The sequence below is a fragment of the Dendropsophus ebraccatus genome, chromosome 7 (genome assembly GCF_027789765.1).
Source record: "Dendropsophus ebraccatus isolate aDenEbr1 chromosome 7, aDenEbr1.pat, whole genome shotgun sequence".
In the NCBI taxonomy this organism is placed as follows: domain Eukaryota; kingdom Metazoa; phylum Chordata; class Amphibia; order Anura; family Hylidae; genus Dendropsophus; species Dendropsophus ebraccatus.
In genome coordinates, this window is record NC_091460.1 from 129,523,754 (window position 1) to 129,549,093 (window position 25,340).

The 25,340-nt window shown below is 40.6% G+C and overlaps 1 protein-coding gene across 1 annotated transcript in view; it reads right to left on the minus strand.

Annotated features, from left to right (window-relative positions):
- Positions 1-25,340, minus strand: part of LOC138797032 (bifunctional heparan sulfate N-deacetylase/N-sulfotransferase 3-like) — a 172,215-nt gene that overhangs the window by 1,003 nt on the left and 145,872 nt on the right. The window contains exons 10-13 of the mRNA XM_069976806.1: positions 23,145-23,319; positions 12,184-12,354; positions 6,526-6,635; positions 3,028-3,130 (exon numbers count right to left, since the gene is read on the minus strand). Coding sequence (XP_069832907.1) covers positions 3,028-3,130; positions 6,526-6,635; positions 12,184-12,354; positions 23,145-23,319 — 559 coding nt within the window. The remainder of the gene's footprint in view (positions 1-3,027; positions 3,131-6,525; positions 6,636-12,183; positions 12,355-23,144; positions 23,320-25,340) is intronic.

A 25,340-nucleotide genomic window follows, 5' to 3' on the forward strand; every position in this document is an offset into this window, starting at 1 on the left:
ACTTCCGGGGTGGGGGGAACACGGGGAAGGGGGCCATTCACTTAAATAACACATATTACCTGTACCAAATTGTATAACTTTGTAATGTGTGTTATTTAGTGAATAAATGTTGAATGCCGCACTACCCCTTTAAATAAATTCAGTATACAAAGAAACATTTTTTTTCTTCGAAAATACCTGTCAGCAACCACAATCCACAATGCAATAATCTTTAAACAGAGGCAATGAGAACCAGCATGGACAACGCATGACAGATTCTCTTTAAGACAGAGAACTGCATTTACTTATTAGTATGTCAAGATGTACTGTAATATATGCAGGAAATGTGTGCAAAAGATAGATAATGTGGCAAACCAGATTGTGCTTTGGGTTTCCAGTCTCGGCCCCCTCACTTTAGAAATACACATTACGTCTGTCAATTACAGTACCTGGTAAAGAAGAGCACATCCCTTTGGCTAGCAGCCAGTGATATCACTGTTTGCTGCAAGATTTTTTATACACGTTATCTACCATTCTCATGGAGAAATCGCATTCACTTATTACGAGCACGCGGAGAACGTCTAATTATTATGTGTAAATTAAGCAGCTGATTAACTTTAGAAATCAGAAACGTAAACCAACAGCTCAGTCATTTCATGCTTAAGATCAGGGTTTCATTTAAAAAAACTGGAAACCATCAGTAACATTTGTAGCGTGCGGGGAGAACGCCATTTTTTTTTTTAATTGCGCAGCACTTCATTAAAAATGTAGCTGTCTCCGATTACCTCAAGGCTCGTGTAAGGCCGGTAATTGTCATGATGGCATTATACATAACACATAGATATAATTATAGAGATGTCTAGATTTCCCATTGCCCATGGAGAAAATAACACAAAATAAGGCCAGTATTGTAACATCATGCTGCTCAGGAAGTTGTGCTGCTTCTTGCTAATTATGTAAAGTATGGTAAGACGTCTCCTACTGAAGTATTGGTTCGCTCAGGTATTCTTGTTACATTCAGCAGGTCCCATCATAGTACTTTATTTCTTTACTTATACGATACCAATGGGCAGTGGCGTAGCTACCATAGAGGCAGGGTAGGCAGTTGCTATGGGGTCTGTGCAGGAGGGGGGCCCGGGGGAGAAGGTAAGAGCGTGTGTCCTTCTGCTTAACCCCTTATGTACTGCAGTGTGTAAGTGACCCAATGTTTACTTACATGCTGCAACACAAAAAAAGGGTTAACAGGCAGAAGACAGAGATCTCTGCTTCACTGCACTGATAACCTCTGACCTTCTCCAGCTGGCAATCAAATAGGAAAGGAAAATGTGCAGAGCTCCATGCAGAGGTCAGGGTTATCAGAGCAAAAATGTAGTGTGAACCCAGCCTTAGTGCTGGTTCTACAACTTGGGGCCCACCGGAGGATTCTCCGGTCCTTTGGTGGACCAGTCCAACACTGGTGTAATATGTGTCATGAAAATAACTATAAGAAATGCAAAGGATAAAAGAGAAGAATCAAAAATCAACTATTATAAACTGTATTGTACGACTTGTATTGGTAAAAATAAAAGTATTGCAAGCTTCAAGTCATTGTTGTGTCTGACAACTCCTATAAACTCCTGCATTGATCATACTGTATTTTTTAAATTAACACCTATGAGACAGTAACTTCCAAACTGGCTCATATTATCGAAGACATCGCAGCCTGATTCTTCTCTTATAACGTATGCTCCAAATGTAGTGCTTCTAGTTGGTATTTGTGAATGCAGTCCTCAGTGAGTTCTGGGTGTTAATGGTTGCTACCGTCACTTTCAAAGAAGATATGTAAGGTGAAAATGCAACAGTTTCCATTTCTAGTTACAACTATAAAGCTGTTAGCTCTTGTGAACAAATACGCAGTGTGCACTTTTCCCAATAGGGCTTTTGAGTCTTATTTACATATTAATAAATATCTATGTCTCATTACATTTGACATGTAAAGTAGCATTATACGGAAGCCAAGGACATGTCAAACTATATTAAACTACTATAAGGATCTCATGGTTCTGCAGTCAAGCATGTGTGAACATAGCATTGTGTGAACATGTGTAAACATAGCCCTAATTTCACTGCAGAGTTTTGCACAATCAGTGAAGTTGCAGCAGCTGCTTCTGGCCGGTCAGAGATGGTGAATAACTCAGGAGATTGGGGGATCCAGCCATGCCTCCTGTGACATCACACCCTGCCCCCTGTCTGCACCATCAGCCTGTGCTCAGCAAACACACACACAATGTGAGACAGAGGCATGGAATCTCCATCTCCTAAGGAGGGAAAGCAGTGGAAGCAGGAGACAATGTGGATTGGCACAGGGGCCATTTTTCATCACTTCCTGGATGTCTATCAGCTACCAGTGTGGCAGAACTGTACAGATATGGTAATACATTATATAGACACATCTATATAACTTTTAATGTACTTTTAATAGAAAACAAGTTTTCCTTATGTTCCCCTTTAAATGTGGGAAGCATAAACTAGTGATAAAAATGCTGAACAGATTAGTGTTTTATTTACACAACATTTTTTTCAGCCATTCTAAGCCTTCAGGAGAATAGAATTCTTGGGGCCCCATGCATCTGGTGCACCCCCCATTTGGGGGGTGCTGTTGGTGGCATGCCATCCCTGAACCCCATACTCACTTCTTACTTGCCCTAGCATTCCCGTTGCTTTGACAGGCAAAAAGAATGCAGGACCGCTGTGTCAGCCAGGTGAGTATGAGGTTCAGGGATGACATACCATAGAGAGCCCCCCTCCCCAGACAGCTGGGGGCTGGGGGATGGATAGGTGCTGCGGTGATCAGGGGAGTTGTTGTCACCTTCCGGGGTGGTGGTGCTGCTGCGATTGGGAGGGGGCTCTGAGAGTGGCGTACCATGATGGCAGACCATGCTTTGCTGGGGCCTGAGCCTCCTGACCACACAGGCCCTGTAGCAGCTACGTGGTCTGCCATTATTACATAGTCAGAAAAGACAAAGAAATATTTCTGATAGCTGCTATTTGCATTAATACTGGACTCACCTCTGCATCCATTGGGGGATATTTTCTCCCTTTACTTTTGCCCAGACACTTAGTTTTCCCCTCTTCCAAGAGCTGGCACCAAAATCCTTTATGTGAATCAAACCTACAACAAAAACATCAAACTGTTATGGATACATTGAATATTTCTGAACATGATGTGATTTTTAGGATAGCTGTGTAGTCTATGAATATGGATAGAAAAACATGTCAGTAGTGCTTTAGTACTAGGTTGTGGTAGAATACTGCATTATGGTGACATTCTGCTATTTTTCTATAATATGAATGTTATGGTGAGAAGAAATCTTTCTGCTGTGTGTATGGTACCAACACTATCAATGTTTTCTTTACTGCTGATCTCAATTATTCTCACTGGCATTACTCCAGTTCTGACTGTGCAGAAAGAGCAACTATAATAAAAATTATTACAAGAAGTGGCAGATGCCTTATGGTGCATTATAAGGGTCCTTAACCCCTTGATCCCTTTTCAGCATGAAGGCTGTTAGATAGATAATCATGTACTTACTTGCTTCCTATCCTCTCCCTTATTCATCAATCCTTAACATTCTTATAACACATTCTTCCCTTTTCCCTCAACTTCATTATCTGTATTAGGATCCCCCACCTATTTCTGCTCTTCTCCGGGCTCCATTCTTCACCTTCTTTATATAACACACTCCTATCTCCCATAACATTAAGAAAGATTTAACCCTGTTCAATCCCCACCCATAATCTAAGCTTGTTTGTAATCCGTTTCTTTTACATGAATTGGGCCGTTTGTCTGCAGCACATCAGGACTTACACCCTGAAGCTTCTGAAAATCCTCACTTCCTGGTTGTCAGGAATGTGCAGTAGCCTGGTGTGAACTGGGCTTGGTTCTTTACTTTTGTGTGACACACCGGATTGCTTCTCAGCTTCCGGCAATGCAAGAATTACACTGAACTCTGCTAGACTTGATTGCCGCACCTGAGCAATCCTGTTTGATTGATGTTCTTCTCTGCCTGTCTAGAACCTGGAGGATCAGAGCGCCGGTCCAATGGGGATCAAGACCAGGGCTCTTGATCCTCATAAAAGAAAGCTAAACCAGTCTCTCGGCGCTGGCTATTAAGGTTTATTCCCTAATCCCAGCTCCCCCTGTCTATTCCTATGATCACTGTACCTAATCCCTCTGCTCGTTTTGACCTGTTATTTGACCCTCCGCCTGACTTCTGAGTATTTGATTGTTACCTGACTTTGTACCGCCTTGCCTGTTTGGTTTGGACTTTGGCTTGTCGACTTTCCCTTTGTGTTTGTTTGTCTGTTTTTTTCTGTGTTAATACCTATACTAGTGCAGGGACCGCCTTCGTGGTTGTTCGCGGCTACCTAGGGACGTTTGAGGCAAGTAGGTAGGGACAGTGGGTGGGCTCAGTATTAGGGCTCACTGTCGTGTCTTGTCCATACCTCCCCTGCCTGACACTGGTCCACTCTGTTTCGGTTCCTCTGAAACAGATCTCTATCTATTCTGTTGCAGGAAAGCTGTAACACCTCATCTTTAAACCCACCCACCGATGACATCACACCAATCAGTGAGCACCTGGCCAAGCGACAGGGAAACAATAGAACAGTGACAGCCTCCTGAGCAATATAGGGGAAAGAAAAGACAGTTGTTTCATCTCTCTTTCTTTCTAATCTATATCTATATCTAATCTATTGATAGATTGATATTTTGTTTACAGTGTAAAGCAAAACCAGATTGAGCCAGCGATGGGCAGATACTACAAAATGAGTTGGATACTTGGCAATTGACTCTGACTCTGAGCAAACTTGTAACCCAGGAACGGTGGCAGCTAGAAAGATGGGAGATGGCTCAAAATACTCAGGGGGACTTGGCGAGAGTGAGTAAGCTGGGTTTGGGGGCATTTATTTTTTTAGCTCTCGGATGGAATACCCCTTTAAAGCCACTGTCATCTTGTGACAAAGGTGCCTGTAAGGCGGATATACTAGGCATCAATTTACCAGTCATTTCTTAAAGTCAACGTGTTGGAAACAGATAAAATGCACAAGCGTGAGGATGTAAGTGACTTTGACCAGAGCCAAATTGTGATGGTTAGATGACACTTTTTAAATGGCAGCTCTAATGGGGTTGCTCCTATATACAACCCCAGTACCTATCTTGGACCTAAATTTGGTCCAAAGAAGGGCAACCGCCAACCAGTAAACTAGCATTAGGGTCATAGATGCCCATGGTTCACTGATGCACTTTAGAAGTGAAGGCTCACAGAACAGGTACTGCAGCATAAATTGCTAAAAGGTTTCTGATGGCTATGATAGAAAGGTTATAGAACGCAAGGCATTGCAGCTTGTTGTTTACAGGGCTGTTTGGGTGCAGGTTGGTCAGAATGACCATTCTGATCCATTCTGCCAAAGCATAGAAGCATGAACCAATGTAAAAATGTGGATGAACGTTTTTATTATGTGCATGGTCAGATGGATTTATACCTGTAACATGGGTTAGCAATAGTACCTGAATGCACTAACAGTGTGAGGCTCTGGTAATATTCTATTGGGAAATCTTGAATTCTGACATTTATGTGGATGTTAATTTGACAGATACATCTGCTGTAGACCAACAGATGCCCCTTCATGGCATCAGTATTCCCTAATGACAGTGGCTTCATTAGAAGCAAAATGTGCCGAGTCACAATGCAAGATCCAGCATGGTCTCCAACAATCGGAGGCCATACAGTAATATATATATATTAAGAAAAACAACTAGAATCACTGACTTTTCCTGGAAGAATTACTTATACAAGATTAGAGGATGCCATAAATGCACCATAATCATATGCAGATGTAGTATTTGTTTCTTTATAGCAGAGCGTATGTGGAGGCTGAAAGCAATTCAATACTGAAAGAATGCAATGATTGAATGAATTAAAAGTCTTGCTTTGTGAATGACATCCATTGATTTATTGATTGATGGCCGCAACATATTTGGGAAATGTAAAACCACTCACAGCAATTCCCACTGAGCTGAATTAATTTACACTGCAATAACTTAACTCCTGGAAATGAGACTTTGCACATTGCACCACATCGCTGCTATGTAAACATACAGATTCAAGTTCATTTCCGCAGGTTACTTTGCAGCACCGAAATACTACTATTCTTAGAACTGCCATCTAATACATTCAGTATGACACTATTTATATGGCTAGAAAGCATTTACTTGTTGGAAAGCAGGTTGTGTACAGAATGAGGGTAGATTCACACTTAGCGGAATCGCGGTGGATTTCACGGATGCAGTTGTATGGCATCAATCAGCAACCGTTTTCGACTGACTTACATAAAAAAAACCATTACATTAACCCCTTAATGTCAGAGCCAATTGTTGTTTTTTGCATTTTCCTCCTCGTCTTTAAAAGGCCATAGCACTTTGCATTTTTTAAAAAAAATTTGGGGGTGGGGGTGGGGGACTTTGTTTTTACGCCGTTCGTCCTATGGTAAAACTTGTCTACTTACGTTAGTGCTTCTGAGTAATTGTAATGTGGAGAAACCCCAAGAAACTTCTGTACTTCATCCATCACATTAACTGGGTCTGTTCGTAACTGTTGACCATCAACAATAAGCAGCTATAAAGTAGAGAAAACATCTCTCAGTAATAGATTATGTATACCACGTATACACTAAGGAAGCTATACAGCAATAGTCCAATAAGGCTGCGTTCACACTACGTTTGCAGCTATAAAGTAGAGAAAACATTTCATAGTAATTGATTATGCATACTACGTATACACTAAAAAAGCTATACAGCAATAGTCCATCCAATAAAGCTGCGTTCCCACTACGTTTGTTTCATCCGTTTAAAAAGAAAAAAAATGGATGGAAAAAAGGATGCATTTGTGTGCCTCCATTTTAATCTGTTTTTCCATTTACTTCCATTATTAAAAAAACAGGGATCAAAACGCGTCTTTAGCGTACACAATGTGATCCGCTATGTTTTTGTGTATGTTTTAAAAAAGGTTGAATTTTTACCCTTTTTTTACAGTGGAAGTCAGTGGAAAAACGGATCAAAACGGATGCACACAAATACATCTGTTTTTTCATCCATTTTTTTGCAAAAATTGATGAAAAAAAAAAAACCGTAGTATGAACCCAGCCTAAGCTGGTAAATAATATAAACAGTTTAACGTTTTCTAGTGAACAATTCAGAGTAAATCTATAGCACATTCACTTTCATGGTAGTAAGCAGTTCTGTTATGTAGTGGTGGAGTAAGTTTCTGAGCTCCATAGCTCCTGCCTTCAACGCCAGACCCTTCACCATAGAATTATATAGCAGCTAGTCATAATCATAGCACCAGTGGATTGGATGCAGAGGTAGCAGTGGTGCTTAGGCACTAGTGGCCCAATGGGCTTTCAACTACATTGGACTCTCAAGAAGGCCGTCATAAATTTTTTATTGGGGCCCAGGAGTTTAGAATGTGTACGTTTCACAATGTGTCGCTTCCGGATCCACTGCTAATCCAGAAGTATGGGTCTCTATAAATAAGGAGCCACAATGAGCCCTATTCCACCGGACGATTATCGTTCAGATTATTGTTAAATCGTTCGAATCTAAACGATAATCGTTCGGTTAAAATGCAGTTAACGATTAACGACCGAACGAGAAATCGTTGATCGCTATATAAGACCTGGACCTATTTTTATTAGATGCGAACGCATTAGCGAAGAAATAGGGAAGGAAAAACCATAGGAAATGAGTGAACGTTTTCAGGTCTTTCGCAATAGCGGTCGTTTGAGATCGTTAATCGTTAACGATTATGCAAATGATAATCGTCCGGTGGAATAGGGCCCTAATACATACGCCCTTTAACGTCTCATTGGGTCTCCGTGTTCATAGAGAACTGTACTTCTTGACTAACAGCGAATCTCCCTGCGGATCAATAAGCAGCCCATCGTTTCACATACACTTTCAGAATACGTCTCTGCCTGGCATCCCCAGGAGAGACCTTTTTTGTATTTTCCCCTTTAGGGATAACAAAGATCAGGCTATGTTCAGATTATGTATTAACAACGGCCGCTGTATTACATGTTCCTGTGCCATAGGAACATCATGGTATTTTATTTGGATTGCAAGCACATTTGGGTGTGCCTTCAATCCAACTAACCATTGAAGTTCATGCAATGTACGGCCGTCAAAACGGCCATACATTGAGTGGACAGAGCGGGAACAGCGGCCATTGTTCCTTCATTGGCGGCCGCAAATAAGGCTCGGTTCAAACTGCGTCTTTGCAATCCGTTTTTTTTCATCCATTTTTTTTTCAAAAAGCGGAAGAAAAAACGTTCTGTTTTTCCATTAACTTCTGCTGTAAAAAAAAAAAAATGATCAAAACAGATCCCTTTTTTTAACGGACACAAAAACATAGTCAACCTCATTTTCGTGTCCGTTATAAAAAACGGATCTGATCTGATCCAGTTTTTTTTTTTTTTTTAAATGGAAGTCAATGGAAAAATAGATCAAAACGAATGCACACAAATGCATCTCTTTTTTGGAGAAAAAAAAAACGGATTAAAAAAACTCAGTGTGAACCCAACCTAGTTGAGATGTCAATTATTTGTGCGGCTGTAGGGTAACAACGGCCGTTGACAGTGCGGTGTGTGCATGGAATGGGCAGCATTTCTTTGATGTCAATGCAATGCCGTCCAGGCTGAAAAAAAAAACCAGAACCATTTTTCATTAAAAACTGTCCGTTCTTTTCAAAATTAGTACATTCTATGAACATACCCTAATACTAAGAGAGTCCTTTATATATATATATATATATATATATATATATATATATATATGTTCTCAAAAAATTTTGTCAATTATTTCTATACTTTACACGGGCTGCAAGAGACTCCAGATTTCGTACTATTTCCTTAGTCCCTTCTTCCTATACAATAGCAATCTCTGAATACAGATCGGTATGACAGATTGCCCCAAGAAGTGCAATCGACCTGTCAGCTAAACATTTTCCATTCTCTTTAAATTATAAAATGTATGGAGCTGGCTGTTGCATATGAACAGAGCAAACAAAACTAGGCTATGTGCATAGCAAATAGTTGTCAAGCTTGTAGTTTACGGATGTAAACAATGTTTAGCAATTTTTTTTTTTTGGAATATTTTTATCCATTTTTGGAGGTGACAGCAGCCTGGTGTGACTCGCATGAAAGTATCACCTAAGTGATTAAACAGATATGCCGTTCCAGGATAGAACTGTCTTGTTGACTTTACCATCTGTCCCCAGAAGTGTCTAACAATGAAGATGATGTATTGCCTCCCAGTGTTGTTTCTGACATCCATCTGACAAGTACTAGATATTTTTATGCCGTTTCGCCTTATTATTGTGAAATATCTATAAATTTCTCGGCAATGGAAGACACCATGCTTATTTGAGCATTTCATATTTACGGATTTTCAGAGCTAGGAAATAGATTGTTGTAGGCTAATATGACAACACCCGGAGAAAATGTGAAAAAGTTCCACAATATCTCATCCGTTCTCATTTGCTATAACCCATTTAATTAAGACGGCACACAGCATGTTTTCTATCACAATGCATACATACGGTAATAATCACACCATAAAAATAGAATGTCGAGAGAAAAAAGTTCTGTGGGTTTCTGCAAAATGACACAATCACAGGGAATGTGACATATAAAATCCCGCTTAGACTAATAATTAACAGCTCACATTTTTTTTTTTTTTTGACAATGCCATAAATTATAGAAAGGGTAAGAAGACATTTTATGGCGATAAGATTAACCCCTTAAAAGGGATCTATAAGCAGGTTAGACAAAAATTTTACCTGCTGATATGTCCCTATTGCACAGGAGACGTCAAGGTTTGTCTCTTACCTTGTTCCGTAGTGCTGTTCCCATGCAGTTAGTTCTTTGTAAGTCCTCTGAGAACGTTAGGAGCGCTTCCCTTCCCAGATCTGCGCTATGGGGGCAGGCAGTGCTCCTAACTGGTGCCCCAGTGCTCCTGGCGGTCTCACCAGACTGTGGAGCAAAGGACTAACTGCACCGGAAAGAGACATACCTTCCTCCTCGGCATCTCCTTGCAATAAAGACATATCAGCAGGTTAGATTGCTTTCTAAGGAGCAGGCCAATCTTCATTGGTGCAATTTAATTTTTGGGATGGCATATTTTTACCTATAGACCCATATTAGTGCTTATTTTTGTGACAAGAACTGTACTTAGCAATGTCAGACTTAAATGTTCCATAAGATATACTGCAAAACTGGAAAAAAAAGTGGTTTGTACAGTGAAACTGAAAAAAAAACAAAAAAACTTTTTTTGGGGGTTGGGGTTACGTTTAGTGTACGCTGTTTGCCTTTTGGTAAAACTGAAATGTTATTTATTTTTCTCAAGTCAGTACAGTTAGGCCATGTTCACATGGCGTTTGAGACTGGCTGTTCCGTGACGATCGGTCTCTGCAAAGATCATCCCGGCCGGTACTGCAGTACCGGCTGGATGATCTTTCCAGCAGCAGTGTTCTGACGCGGGTGCATCAGAGCGCGCCCGCATCAGAACTCCTCATAGCACACAATGAAGCAAGCGGCCAGAGCCGCTCGCTTCATTGTGTGAACTGACGGGGTTTCCTACTGAATTGCAGCAGCAGAAAACTGACGTGTTAGTTTTTTGCGGCGTCGCTTGTTATCCCATCCGGAGCGTATACTATGTGTATACGCTCCGGCCGGGATCCCATAAAAGAACATGCAAGGTGTTTTGGCATACAAAGTACGGTCGTTGTTGCTGATGGCAACAACGGCGGTACTTTTACGCTGTGTGAACATAGCCTTAGAATGATAGGCAACTTATATAACTTTTAATTTATTAGGCTATGTTCACACAATGTTTTTTCAGCTCCATTTAAAATGACGTCCGTTATTGAGTCCATTGAATTTAAAGGGGTTATCCAGCGCTACAAAAACATGGCCACTTTTCCCCTACTGTTGTCTCCAGTTTGGATGGGGTTTTGAAACTCAGTTCCATTGAAGTAAATGGAGCTTAATTGCAAACTGCACCTGAACTGGAGACAACAGTAGGGGGAAAAGTGGCCATGTTTTTGTAGCGCTGGATAACCCCTTTAATAGTAAAAAACAGAGAAAGAACGGTGACAAAAGAAAAACTGTGTGCGAACAACTAATAAAAAAGTCCGCTGTTTGCAAAAGACGTCCGAAAATAATGATCATGTTCATTATTTTGACGTCTGCTGTAAAAACGTCTGTTATTCAATAGATTGTGTACATTGGATGTCCGTTTTCCCACTTAGTTCAATGCACTGCCATTGCAGTTAGTTTAATCGTTTTTTTTTATATCAAAATCGGCTGCCTTTTTTTAAATTTTTGACGTTGTGTGAACATAGCCTTTGGCTGCTTAAAACCTTAAAATTAAAACCTTTAAAAAAAAAACTAAACTAAAACAGCGGACGTTTTTTATAAGTTCTTCACACACAGTTTTTCTTTCCGTTTTTACTATTAAATTCAATGGACTTTTCAATTATGCCGCATCCAAAGGCCAATTAGTCCATCTAATGGTGCATTTACACAGAGATTTATCTGACAGATCTTTAAAGCCAAAGCCAGGAACAGACTATAAACAGGGAACAGGTCGTAAAGGAAATGACTGAGATTTCTCCTCTTCTCAAATCCATTCCTGGCTTTGGCTTAAAAAATCTGTCAGATAAATCTCTCTGTGTAAACGCACCATTAACTTGAATAATGAATACTGAATATTTGAGCTTTCTTTGGTGTGAATGAGATGTTCTTAAAATAGTTCTCAAGGCATCCACTCAAGTATGACAGTGTGTGAACATTGGGGGAGATTTATCAAACTGGTGTAAAGTGAAACTGGCTCAGTTGCCCCTAGCAACCAATCAGATTCCACCTTTCATATTCCAAAGAGTCTGTGAGGAATGAAAGATGGTTGCTAGGGGCAACTGAGCCAGTTTCACTTTACACCATGTTCGATAAATCTCCTTCATAGTCTTTCTGTGTTTTCAATCCTTTCCTCATTTCGGTTGAAAAATACTGAGCAAAAATACTGTGTGTGAACATAGCCAAATAGCGCAGAACCTCTAAAAGTATAAATAGAGATAATAATGGTATCACTGGAGTATGAGATTACTGTACCTGAGCAGGAGGAAAGTGTTGCAGCCATCGTTCTATATGTGTAGAATACCACCCAGGCATCAGGCACTTCTTTTGGAGTGATTGTAGGTCCGGGGAAGCTTGGCTGCGAGCTGCAATTACTTCATAAAAGCTGAATTTTAGAGCTACAGGGTCCTGGTGAGCACGCTGGTGCTGAAGAGAAAAGTAGCCATATATTATTACCTTTTATGTATTTATGATGTGATAATGTTACCCTCACAACAGAGACATTTAAATGTGAGTTTTGTATATGTCCATTATATAAAGTATACATTTTGTTTTCCTGGATCAAGTGCATAGACTTAAATAAAAGGCAATCTGTCACTAGGTTTATGCCACCTTAAACGAGGGCAGTATAAATTATTGACATAAATGCTGAACAGATCAGTGTATTACTTACATTGTTGTGTTCAGCCGTTCTCCTAATATGCAGGAGAATGGGATTCGTGCTGCACCACTCCCTCCACCGTCCGGCTGCTGATTGATAACTGTCTGCCTGCTACACAGTATATGTACACAGTATGGATAACACCTGGTAAGCAGCAGTCAGTGGGCATAGTGTGCTGGTGCTCATGAATATTGAGGACTGCTAAGCACATGCACAAAATGGAGAGGACTAGTGTGCAGCCTTATTCAGGAGGTTATCTCTGAATCTGCTGCACAGAATCATATATAGGGCAGCATAAACTACGGACAGAGTCTCTTTAAAGAGGTTGCGAGAAAAAGCAGATTAAGGTTAGAAAAAGCACAGCAACTTTCTTACACAAAACAGCACCACACCCGTCATTGTGTGTATTGTGTATTGTTGTGGCTTTTGGGTGGCGTCACAATTCAGTTCAGAAAATGAGCTGCAAAACCACACCCACTGGGGATACAAGAGGTGCAGTTTATGGAAGAAAACAACTATGCTTTTCTAAGCTCGGAAAACCCCTTCAAAGCAGACCTGTCAGCAGCTTCTTGCTGATGAAAGTAAAGCCACAGTGTACAACAGGGCTTACTGTTAAGGCCCTATTACACTGAATGATCATTGTTCTTACTTGGCTGATAACTGACCGTTCCGGACGTTAATTATTCAGTGTAACACGTTGAACGATCGCTGTGTTGAAAGCAATGGTCTGCTTTGCGTTGCTCAGATCACCGGTGACTTTGGTGTCAGACCACCGCTGACTTCAATGCGCTGCCTGAATCTAAGGATCATTTGGGTGGCCCCTCCTATGGCTCCCTGCTCACTGTCTGTGTGTGCAATAGTATTCAAAACCATGACTAGTGACATCTGTGCCTGAAAAACATTGGTTTTACCAATATGAAATAATAAAAAGAAGACTTAAAGTATCTGGAGAGTTGTTGTTTTTTTGTATAACTATATGTTATATTAACAATAGAGATGAGCGAGTACTGCTCAGTCGAGTAGATATTAAATCGAATAGTACACTATTCGAAAACTCGATTTCGATCGAGTATTCCATCAAAATCGCAGTAAAATTTTTGAATGCCCTGCCACCTTCCCTGCAGAGGGGTGGGACAGGCACTAGGAGCACACAGGCAGTGAAATAAAAGCATCTGTATTCATTGGCTGGCTAAACCATGTGACCTTTACAGTTATACAATAGTGTATTTGAGATTCGGACTCAGATGAGACTTGGAGCTAGAGAGGGAGACAGTGTGTAGCATGGACAGTCAGGTATTAGGTCATATTAGGCAGGAGGGACCCACAAAAGCCCTTTTTAGGGCTAAAATTATATATAAAAAAACATTTACCCAAAGATACACAGCTATTAAACCATCTAGCAGCACAAGCACAGTATGTACAGACAGACAGGTAGCTGGAGTGCACCTGGTCTCAGCTCTTATAATTTCTATGTATGGTCGGAGTAAAATACCGTATATCATTTTGCTAAAAAATAAACTTTTCACTTATTATTGCAAATATTGAGTGCCGTGGCTTTCTCCTGCAGTGTGAGGGATAGGCTGCAGTGTATCTGTCTGTATGGGGTATATGGCTGTATACTCTTTGTGTGCCAACTTATAAAATCTAAGCATGGTGCTACTGTTCTGGGTGCTGTGCGCCGCAATGTTAAGTTAAATGCCTGTTGCCTGCTGTAGGGCATTCTTGCATTATATTAGGGTATATGGCTGTATACTCCTTGTGTGCCAAAGCAAAAATTATAAGTGTTAAATTATAAGCTTTGTATGGATACAGTGCCGCGGAATACAATGGCGCGGAAATGCTAGTGGGGGCACAAGGCACGGGAGTGGAGATGCAATGCGAGCTGGTGAGGGGTAGCCAACATTACATTCATCCAGCATCCCTGGGTTCATTGGACAATTAAGTAGGAACCAGGGTACACCGCTGCTGAGGCTCGAGCAGTGCGAACAGGTGGTAAAGTGTATAGCCGATAATGCGTCCAGCACCCAATCATCTACCCAGTCCTCTCCTTCCTCTCAACCTGCCCAATCTCACCAACAGAGTCATGCCACCCTTGCCCACTCCCAGGAGCTCTCTTCAGGTCCTTTACCCGAAAGGGACTCCATTAAAGTACTTGAAGAATCCCAGTAGCTACAGTACCTGAGCATTTTCTATGTAGTGAATTCCAAACACTGGAGCATCTGCCATCTCTCATAATTTTTTTGGGGGGCTCTTTTAAAGGCCGCCATATAATTTTTAAGAGGGCTATGCACATAATTTTGTGGGGGCTCTTTTAAGGGCCTCCATAGAATTTTTAAGAGGGCTATGCTCATATTTTTTTCAGGGGCTCTTTCAAGGGCCTCCATAGAATTTTTTAGAGGGCTCACTTCAAGGGCCTCCATTGAATTTTTGGAGGACATACCTCAAGGGCCCTTAGATTTAAACTGTAAACATTCAAATTCCAGGGTCTCTTAAAAAGACTGTATTATCAGTTTTCCTGTAACTCTCAGGATTTTTAGAGGGCTCACCGACGGACCTTAATTTCAGTTTTTACATGGTTTCCATGAGAACAGCACCCTTTTATGTGTAGAAATTGAATAATTGAGATTGACATTTTTGAAAAATTGACATTTTCCGATTATGACACTGTCACAGCAATAACGGTTGAAAAAAAAATCACTACTCTGTAATAGTCCCACTATTGTAGCTACTATAGTTGATGTTGTTTTAATAAAAAATCGTTTGTATGCGATTCGCGAATATTCACAAATTCTCTCGAATATTTGCGAACTTTGTGAAACAAATTTCCAAGTAATTCGTTCATCTCTACCAAGAGTAGTGCTGTCTCTGAAAGAAAGTGGCCATGTTTTTGTAGTGCTGGATAACCCCTTTAATACAGCAGTGTGTTGCAAGAACATATTGGAACCTGCTTCGCATATATAAAGTTGACAACATAAATAATTAGTGGCCTATTTAGTATATCAATAATGATCTCTGAATATAATTATGGATACTATGACCCTGGAGCCCATTATCAGTAAGAGCTATTGATATGTGTCAGGGTAACAGTGACAGGTGAGTATTAAAGTTTCTACAATATTGGTGGTACTTGTTATTATTAAACTAATACTAAAGCGGGAGCGCCTTTCGATTAAATAGGATGCTCCTGCCCTGAATCTCAATGTCTTGTTTACCAGGAAGAATGCTTTGCATTACATTGCAAGATTTATGAGCATTAATGTCAGATATGCAGGTCAAGCTCTCAAGTTGAGTTTAATGAGAAGGTGTAAATCTGTCTATGGAATGCTAGAGACATATAAAACCTCATTATGTACTGTGTTGTGAAAAAGTAATATACATTTTCAATTTTGTGCTAAGCCAAGCATTGTAGGACAGCGCGGTGATTTAGATCCACTTGCTAAGCAATCGTAAGCAATTCATTCTTGAAAATTGCGCATTAAAAGGTCTTCTTCAGGAAAACAGCCCTATTGTTTTATTCAGATACCTCTTGTGGTTTCGGTGCTGAGAGTCATTTTTCGTTTATGAGCCGCTGTGCAAAGGAGTTCAGTAATTTGGGGGAAATATGCAAAAATCATCACAGGCTTCTTATTATAGTCCTATTTCACTGACATTGACCAGACAGCAGATATCTATATTTAGGCCAAGTTCACACAATGTATTTTTTTATTTATGTATTTTTTATTGTAGGTTTGCAACAACGGCTGTTGTTTAATCACAGCGGCAGATCGCATTAACCCCTATGGAATCCTGGCCATAAGGAGATATTTATCAAGCATGGTGTAAAGTGAAACTGGCTCAGTTGCCCCTAGCAACCAATCAGATTCCACTTTTCATTCCTACCAAACTCTTTGGAAAATGAAAGGTGGAATCTGATTGATTGGTTGCTAGGGGCAACTGAGCCAGCTTCCGTTTACACCATGTTTGATAAATCTCCCCTATAGTGTATACACACTGACACACTACGGCCGGGATTTCATCACACTACGTCTATGTTGTGCGGTTTCTATTACGTGAACAGCGGCCACACGAAATAGACTGTGCATACAATGTAAAGTAATGCTCCTGGCTTTACTTTACATTGTCTGCTATGGCTAATTGAAGTGTAGGCACAACTAAATGAGCCCGCTTTCCAATTAAGTTAAAGTGATGTTCACCTGGCCGATACTGCAGCATCGGCCGGGTTGAGCATCTCAGACAGTGGCTGTTTTGTGACATGGCCGTGTCACAGAACGGCCCCTGTTTTGCGATTTGTAAACATGGCCTTAAACATATCTTTCCCTACATCCCATCACATTTTTACTGAACCTCCTAATGTCTGACATAGAAATCCTATTCCTTTGCATCAGTTATGCCATGATTCCAGCATTTAAGTTCAAACTTTATTGGTTTCACCAGAAAAATCAATGATCAAAATGGCAGTAAAAGGTGTGGTGGGAAATGAAACAAATAGAAACAGCTAGAAGATGTCAAAAAGCCACACATGATGCAATGTTCTAATACACGTGTAAAACAAAGTAATTGATATGTATTAAAGTGATCAGGGACGTTTCTGCCGTTAGGCCAAATGAGTTTATTGCTCAGGTGGCAGATTTGTAGGGACAGAATGTTTTATGGAGCGGCCATATATTATACTGTCTGCTACAAGGCACTGACTTCATTGATCCCATGACCTGCAAATGATAGCTGAACACAGGCATAGTCTATGTTATCACTATGTTCTTTCCCCTCTGTTTTTGAAAAGAAAAAAATTATCATCTGTCATTTTGAGTTTGAGTATGTCTGTCATTTCGTTGTTTGGAGACCTGTCAGTGCAATAATGGCTGCTGGTCCATTATTCTAGTTTAGGTGGACTGATTGGTCTTTGGATGTGTCTTTAATTGAAAAGCCCATTGAATTTAATAGTAAAGACCGTGAAAGGGCGGTGAAAAAAGAAAAACTGTGTGTAAACAACTAAAAAGTAACATCCACTGTTTGCAAAAGACGGCCGAAAATTATTGTCATGGTTATTATTTTCACGTTTGTGCAGACAACGTTTATACACTGTGTGCATTGGACTTCCATTATTCCATTGACTTTAATACATTTCCACTATAAATATGAATATATATATATATATATACTGTATTTTCCTGTAGATAAGACTACTTTTTAACCCAGGAAATCTTCTCAAAAGTCAGGCGTCGTCTTATACGCCGGGTGTCGTCTTATAAGTTAAGTGCTGAAAAACTTCAGAACCGGACTGGAGAATCTGCAGCCGCCGCGACCGTATGAAGGGCAGAGCAAGCTGCAGGCATTCAGAGTATGGAAAAAAAGATACGGTAGAGTGGCGCTGTGCCCAGAAAAACACCCCTCTTTCAGCCAACTGGCCCCCCTTGTATCCTACCAGTATTACTATACGTCCTTTTCTGCCTCTCAGATCTCGCTGCTGTCTGATGTCTTTTATTAATTTTTATTTGGCGTGCGTTGGAAGAGGAGTAGTCTTATACAGCGAGTATATCCCAAAATCTATATTTTACCGGAAAATATGGGGGTCGTCTTATATGCCTGAAAATACTCTGTGTGTATATATATGCACAAAAAGGGGTCCGTGGAGCCTCAGTTACGAGTCTCAAAACACGGGAATAGCCAGATATCCCTCTCTCCAGAGAAGGAAGCCCATTGCCAAGGGGTGCCTCCTAGTGGGGAGAGCACCAAACCACCCTGATACGTAGTCCCCCAGGTCCTCACTCTGTTGAGTGCTTTGGGACCTAAATAGGGAAACACCAGGCCCCTGTAAGTCAAAGTCTAACTCTGTGGCGAGTATAACGACATAAGACAAGGGTTACCAAGGCTAGACATCAATCCACAGACTGCAGTTTTGGGGTATTTGCCCCTCATCAGTGTGGAGCAGGATTCTGGCTACTGGGGCAATGATAAATAGACCAACAAAACACAACAATCACTGAACTCAGGGAGAACAGTGAAAAATTCCAATGGAGTACTCATTTACGAGTCTCCACTGATTGTCCCATACAAAATTTGAATATGCAAAAAAGGGGTCCGTGGGGCCTCAGTTACGAGTCTCAAAACACGGGACTCCATTGGAAATTTTTCACAGTTCAGTGATTGTTGTGTTTTACGTGTATATATATATATTTATATATATATATATATATATATATATATATATACACATACACTCACCGGCCACTTTATTAGGTACACCTGTCCAACTGCACGTTACCACTTAATTTCTAATCAGCCAATCACATGGCGGCAACTCAGTGCATTTAGGCATGTAGACATGGTCAAGACAATCTCCTGCAGTTAAAACCGAGCATCAGTATGGGAAAGAAAGGTGATTTGAGTGCCTTTGAACGTGGCATGGTTGTTGGTGCCAGAAGGGCTGGTCTGAGTATTTCAGAAACTGCTGATCTACTGGGATTTTCACGCACAACCATCTCTAGGGTTTACAGAGAATGGTCCGAAAAAGAAAAAACATCCAGTGAGCGGCAGTTCTGTGGGCGGAAATGCCTTGTTGATGCCAGAGGTCAGAGGAGAATGGGCAGACTGGTTCGAGCTGATAGAAAGGCAACAGTGACTCAAATAGCCAACCGTTACAACCAAGGTAGGCAGAAGAGCATCTCTGAACGCACAGTACGGCCAACTTTGAGGCAGATGGGCTACAGCAGCAGAAGACCACACCGGGTGCCACTCCTTTCAGCTAAGAACAGGAAACTGAGGCTACAATTTGCACAAGCTCATCGAAATTGGACAGTAGAAGATTGGAAAAACGTTGCCTGGTCTGATGAGTTTTGATTTCTGCTTGAACATGACAATGAGTTCACTGTACTCCAATGGCCTCCACAGTCACCAGATCTCAATCCAATAGAGCATCTTTGGGATGTGGTGGAACGGGAGATTCGCATCATGGATGTGCAGCCGACAAATCTGCGGCAACTGTGTGATGCCATCATGTCAATATGGACCAAAATCTCTGAGGAAGCTTCCTGCACCTTGTTGAATCTATGCAACGAAGAATTGAGGCAGTTCTGAAGGCAAAAGGGGGTCCAACCCGTTACTAGCATGGTGTACCTAATAAAGTGGCCGGTGAGTGTATATATACATATATATACACATACACACACATTTTAGCAAATTTAGCAACAAAAAATAAAAAACAAATATAAATGCATTAAAATGCCGAACAAATATTCTTTTGAATTTGTTTCTGAATTTCATGGCCTAAGTATCGTAATACATTGTGTGTGAGGCTACAAATAGGAAAAGCACTACATTCGATACCATAAACACAATGAAGACTAAAGAGCTGTGATTCATTCTGGGCCTCTGCTTTTTCTACGGTGTATAATGCAGTTCTGATCTGTGTTCAGCTGCTTATCCACATTGCTACATCTTGTTCTTTTCCTAGAAATTACTTCTGAAATCCGAATTTTCCCTTCCTTGCTGTCTGGAGCACTTGAGTTGATTATATATTTCCCCACCGTTCTGGGCTGGCTCTATATTCCGGACATTCTAGGCACTTTATAAAATGATACCACAACACAACGGTTCATCTTAAGTACACTCCAAGCTGAATTATTCAGGCAGTGAATTTATTCCTATCTCCTGAAATGTAATGACTTTTGTATATGGAATAAGGAGTTACATGTGGAAGCATGCTAAGTTTAAAATAAATTTGCTATTAAAAGGCAGAACTGTGATATCACTGAATTTATTCTAAAAATCACTTTTAAGGTTTATTCCATTTACTTTCTTTCCTTCGTATTAGTGTGCGATGACTTCAGTTCTGCGGTGAAACCACAAGTGCATGGCTGATAGTGACAGTAAAGTTTACTGCCCTTTTTACCTCCTTGTATCACTGGTAGATTGAACAATAAAGAAGATACAAAGAGGAAAGGGGTCATTGGTTATAACTGGCTAGTAAGAATTATAAAAAGTTTTCATTTTATTAAAGGGGTTTGGGAAAAATTAAACAGACTATTAACATTGGGGCCACTATTACCTAGGGATGTTGGGTATTGGGACAACCTTTTTAACACACTATGGCTAGGTTCGCACATTGTTCCCCCCCCCCCCCCCGCATTTTCTCTTTTAACTCCTTGTGCTTAAAAGGCCATAGCAGTTGCATTTTTTTTCACCTAGAAACCCAAATGAGCCCTTGTTTTTTGCGCCACTAATTGTAATTTGAAAAGAAAGGCTGAAATTTTGTATAAAGTACACTGCGAAAACAGGAAAAAATTAAATGTGTGGTGAAACTGAAAAAAAACAAACATTTTTTTTATTTGGGGGATTTTGTTTTTACACTGTTCACCCTGGGATAAAACTGTCTTGTTATATATATGTTCCTCAAGTCGGTACAATTACAACGATATGTAACATGTATAACTTTTATTTTATTTGATGGCTTTTGAAAAATTCTAACAATTTTTAAGAAATATATGTTCCTCAAAATTGCTCTATTCCCACTTTTATCTTTTGTTCTATGGGGCTGTGTGAGGTGTCATTTTTTGCACTATGATTTGTACTTTCTATCGGTACCTTGATTGCCCATATGCGAATTTTTGATCGTTTTTATTACAATTTTTCGAGATTTGATAAGACCAAAAATGCGCAATTTTGCACTTTGGAAATGTTTTGCGCTTACGTCATTTACCGAGCGAAATAATGAATGTGATAAATTAATAGTTTGGGCAATTACGCACGCGGCGATACCATGTTTATTAATTTATTTATTTTTATTAATAAAATGGGAAAAGGGGGGTGATTCAAACTTTTGTTAGGGGAGGGGGCTTTTTATTAATAATATATTTTTTTGTTACACTTATACTAGAAGCCCCCCTGGGATTAGGGTTATTCCCCCTGGGGTTCGGGTTATTCCCCCTGGGGGACTTCTAGTATATGCACACTGATCTCTCATAGAGATGTATGTAGTATAGTAATACTGCATAGATCGATGAGATAGGCACTCTATTGCTTTCGACTGCTGCAGTCGAAAACAATAGAGTGCCGAGCCGGGATCAGCGCCATTGCAGCACAGACCCCGGCCCAGATCAGATGCGGGGATCGCTCCTCTGCGACCATGTTGTGGGGGAGCGATGGGGGGCGATCCTCCCCACTAGACACCAGGGGGGAGATTTATCAAAGGGTGTAAATATACACCTGGTGTATACTGCCCACTGCAACCAATCACAGCTCAGCTTTCAGCTCTGGTGAAAGGAAAGAGGAGCTGTGATTGGTCGCTGTGGGCAGTTTGCACCAGTCTAAATTTTACACCCTTTGATAAATCTCCCCCCCAGGTCTTTTTAAATGCAGCTGTCAACTTTGACGGCTGCATTTAGAAAAATAATTAACCGGCATGGCGATAGGGCCGTGCCCGCTAATAGTCGCACCCGGGAAAAATCGTTAGATTTAAATGATAATCGTCTGGTGTAATAGCAAGCAACGATTAAACGACCAACAATAATTGTTTGATAAAATCTGGACCTATTTTCATTGTTGTTCATTCACAAATCGTTCCAATACTGTTCGGTGTAATAACACGTCGCTTGGTCGTTCCCAGGTCTATCAGCCAGAAAAGGAGCATAAGTAATGATCATCGTCCTGTGTAATAGGATGAACGATTTAAGATCATAGCAGTCTTTTGAGATTGTTTATCCTTAGTCACCGAAAAATCATCCAGTGTAATACGACCCTTAGGGGGACATTTATTAAGTCCGGCGTTTTCTGCGCCAAGCTTAAGAATGTCCCTGCAGTGCCGACCGCATGCTGATTTATGTAGAGGCGCATTGCCTCTACATAAATCCTGTGCGCACCAGTGTGTGCGCCGAGAAAACCTACGTCAGCTCAGAGCTAGCTTAGATTTCCTTATCATTTTTCGGAGAGAAAAATAATAAATTAAGTGGACCCAGAGTCCACGCCCCCCGAAGCTTGCGTAAAATTGCTAGATGCAAATATTTATTCCCAAAACGGCCATTTTACACCTAAAAATGACGAGTAACATAAACGATCCCAAATGAGGTTGTTTATCGTTAACCTGAAATCGTTCATAATATTACACAAAACTAAAGTCTTTAGTTACGATCGTTACAGCATTGGTTACTACAATCGTTTACTTCATCTGATCCCAGCAAAAGAAGGAACAATGTGCAATTACACTGAACGATTAGTGAACAAATGTGGAATAACAGCAAACGATTAATGATGATTTTAGGGTCAGATCTAAATTAACGATCAACGACACACAAACGATTTTTCGATCATTGTCTGCAATTGCACAAGACAATTATCGTTTAAATTCGAACAATATAACAATTTTTCGCACGATAATCGTCCTGTGTAATAGGGCCCTTAGGATGACAACACATGACCACTAGTAACTGAATGCCCTCAGCTCCTATGCAGGTTCAGTTACAGTTGGCTGTATATGTGCATGCACTGAATGCTTTTTGCTGCTGTTTAATGTCTTTGTAAAAGTGTAGACACCAGAATGCGTAATAAAAAATAAAATACTTACTTGGTACCATGAGTAGGCTCGATCTGAGGGGTCAATAAGAATTGTGATAATTTTTGCCTTTGGGATTAGAGCAGCAGCGCGTTTAGGAGCTTCTTCAGAATGAAAATAGTTGGCGCTTTTCTCAAACAGAAAATCAGTGGTTGCATTTGATGGAACTGGGAAGAAATCCATGTACCTGAGAAGAGACAGTAAGAAAGCTGTCATCCTAACAATGTCAGATTAATATACTTTCAATATGTATTCTATATGACATTTGTTTTAGAAATGCAATAACGTCTCTGTCATGAAAAAAAGCTACAGTCTAAAGTTAGCTATGGTCCCTGGTGTATCTGTTTTGATAGGCATATTGCTGACATCTTATTACTACTAAGCAGATTGCCCTTTAACCCTCTGCTGCTGACCTGCAGTCTCTGTCAGTATAGATTACATAGGCTATCGCTTTATTATTTGATTAGTAATATGGGATTGAAAAGATTTCTTCAGAATACATCACATAGTATATAGTATGTCATGTTTTCTTTCGAAAATATTGAAATCACTCACAACACCGATTCCAGGAAAACTCATAATTTTATCCTGCCAGAAAGTTCTGAAACTAATTCGATATAGTCAGGACAATGAAAGGGCTGGAGATATTTTTTTAGTTTGAATGTAAAAACAGTTCCTTAAACTCTATTTCTCCTTTCGCAGGAGTTCCAGCCTCGCAGAACTTTGGCATTCTAGCTGTACATTTACTGAGCTGTTAAAAAGTTATCTCCAACTTCCTGAAAGTGAATGTACCACTAGGAATTACAAATTAAGATTTCTATACAACAGTTCTATCGGTGCCGTCCGTTCTTTCATCCGCTGCCCGGTCTCCGAGATCTTCTCTTCTGTAAGGATTCGAATATGCTAGTTTAGTGCACTGGAGCTGGGCCCAACGCCCTAAGTGCACCGATATTCCCTCCCCTTGGTGGCGTGACCAGACTTGATTCTGAAAGAGGCGTCACCGAGGGGAGGGCAGATCGGTGCACTGGGGGCACTAGGCCCACCTCCAGTGCACCAAGCAACCTCATTTGCATACTTACTTAATGGAGAAGATCTTGGGAACTAGGTGTTGGTTAGGGAAACAGATGGCACTGCTAGAATCCGCTCTGAGGTGCCAATCAATTTGGATAGAAATCTTCCTTTGTAATTCTAGTGGTATATTCACTTGAAGGGTTGGGGGGTTTCCTTGATGGGCATTACCAAGGTGTTATGATATCATTCATGTGTTTTTTGTACATCACTAATATCTCACCTATTCATATGGGGGAATTTATCAAGATCGCTGTACCTGTACGCTGGTTTTAAATCAATCCCCACCCTCATGCACTGTGCCAGTTTTTTTTTTTTAGGCTTTCCAAAAGGTGCCCACCTCTTAATAATTCTGGCGGACCTGACCTGCACCCGCTACAGATGTAGATTTTTTCCACAATTTATGCCTGCTAACAGATGTATATCATGATAAATCAGACACAAGAGGGGCCATGCCACTGCCTAACCTTGCTACCCAACCCCCCTCCCCCACCGCCGCCATTTTCCATCCTAGCAGGTACTGCCAGAAGTTGAAGTATTGTAGAAGCATCAGAACTGAACCATGGAGTAAAGGATGAATATGACCTGGTTTGAATTACAGTCTTTTACATTATGTGTATGGATAGATACATGTGCATCACCTTAAGAAAAGACAGAACAAAGTCAAACTATCAAAAAAAGGCAAGTCCACAACCTAGGAAACCTTTAGTTCCTAGCGTTGATATAGATGTTATTTTGACATATACAGTACCACCTATTTAAGCATTGCCACAGTCCAAAAACACCTATAATATACTGTATAAATATAATAGTATTTTCTAATGTCAATTGATTTTTAAACACAAAACTGTTCCCTTCTACACTGCAGAAAAAAAATTTTCAGAAATGTTTTGAAGGCCATGGCAAAGACTTGAAAGGCCCTGTTCACACTACGTAATCGGCGCTGAGATTCTGGGCGGAATCCCCCCCCTCGCAGATATGTCAATTATTTGAGCGCGGAGCGGAGGCATGCAAGCTCTCCCATTCAAACTCATAGAAGGCAGGATTCAGTGCCAAGTCCACGTGGGGGTGTTCTGCACGGAATCCCGGCGGTGATTCCGTAGTGTGAACAGGGTCAAAGAGTTCAAGATGTTGACTTGG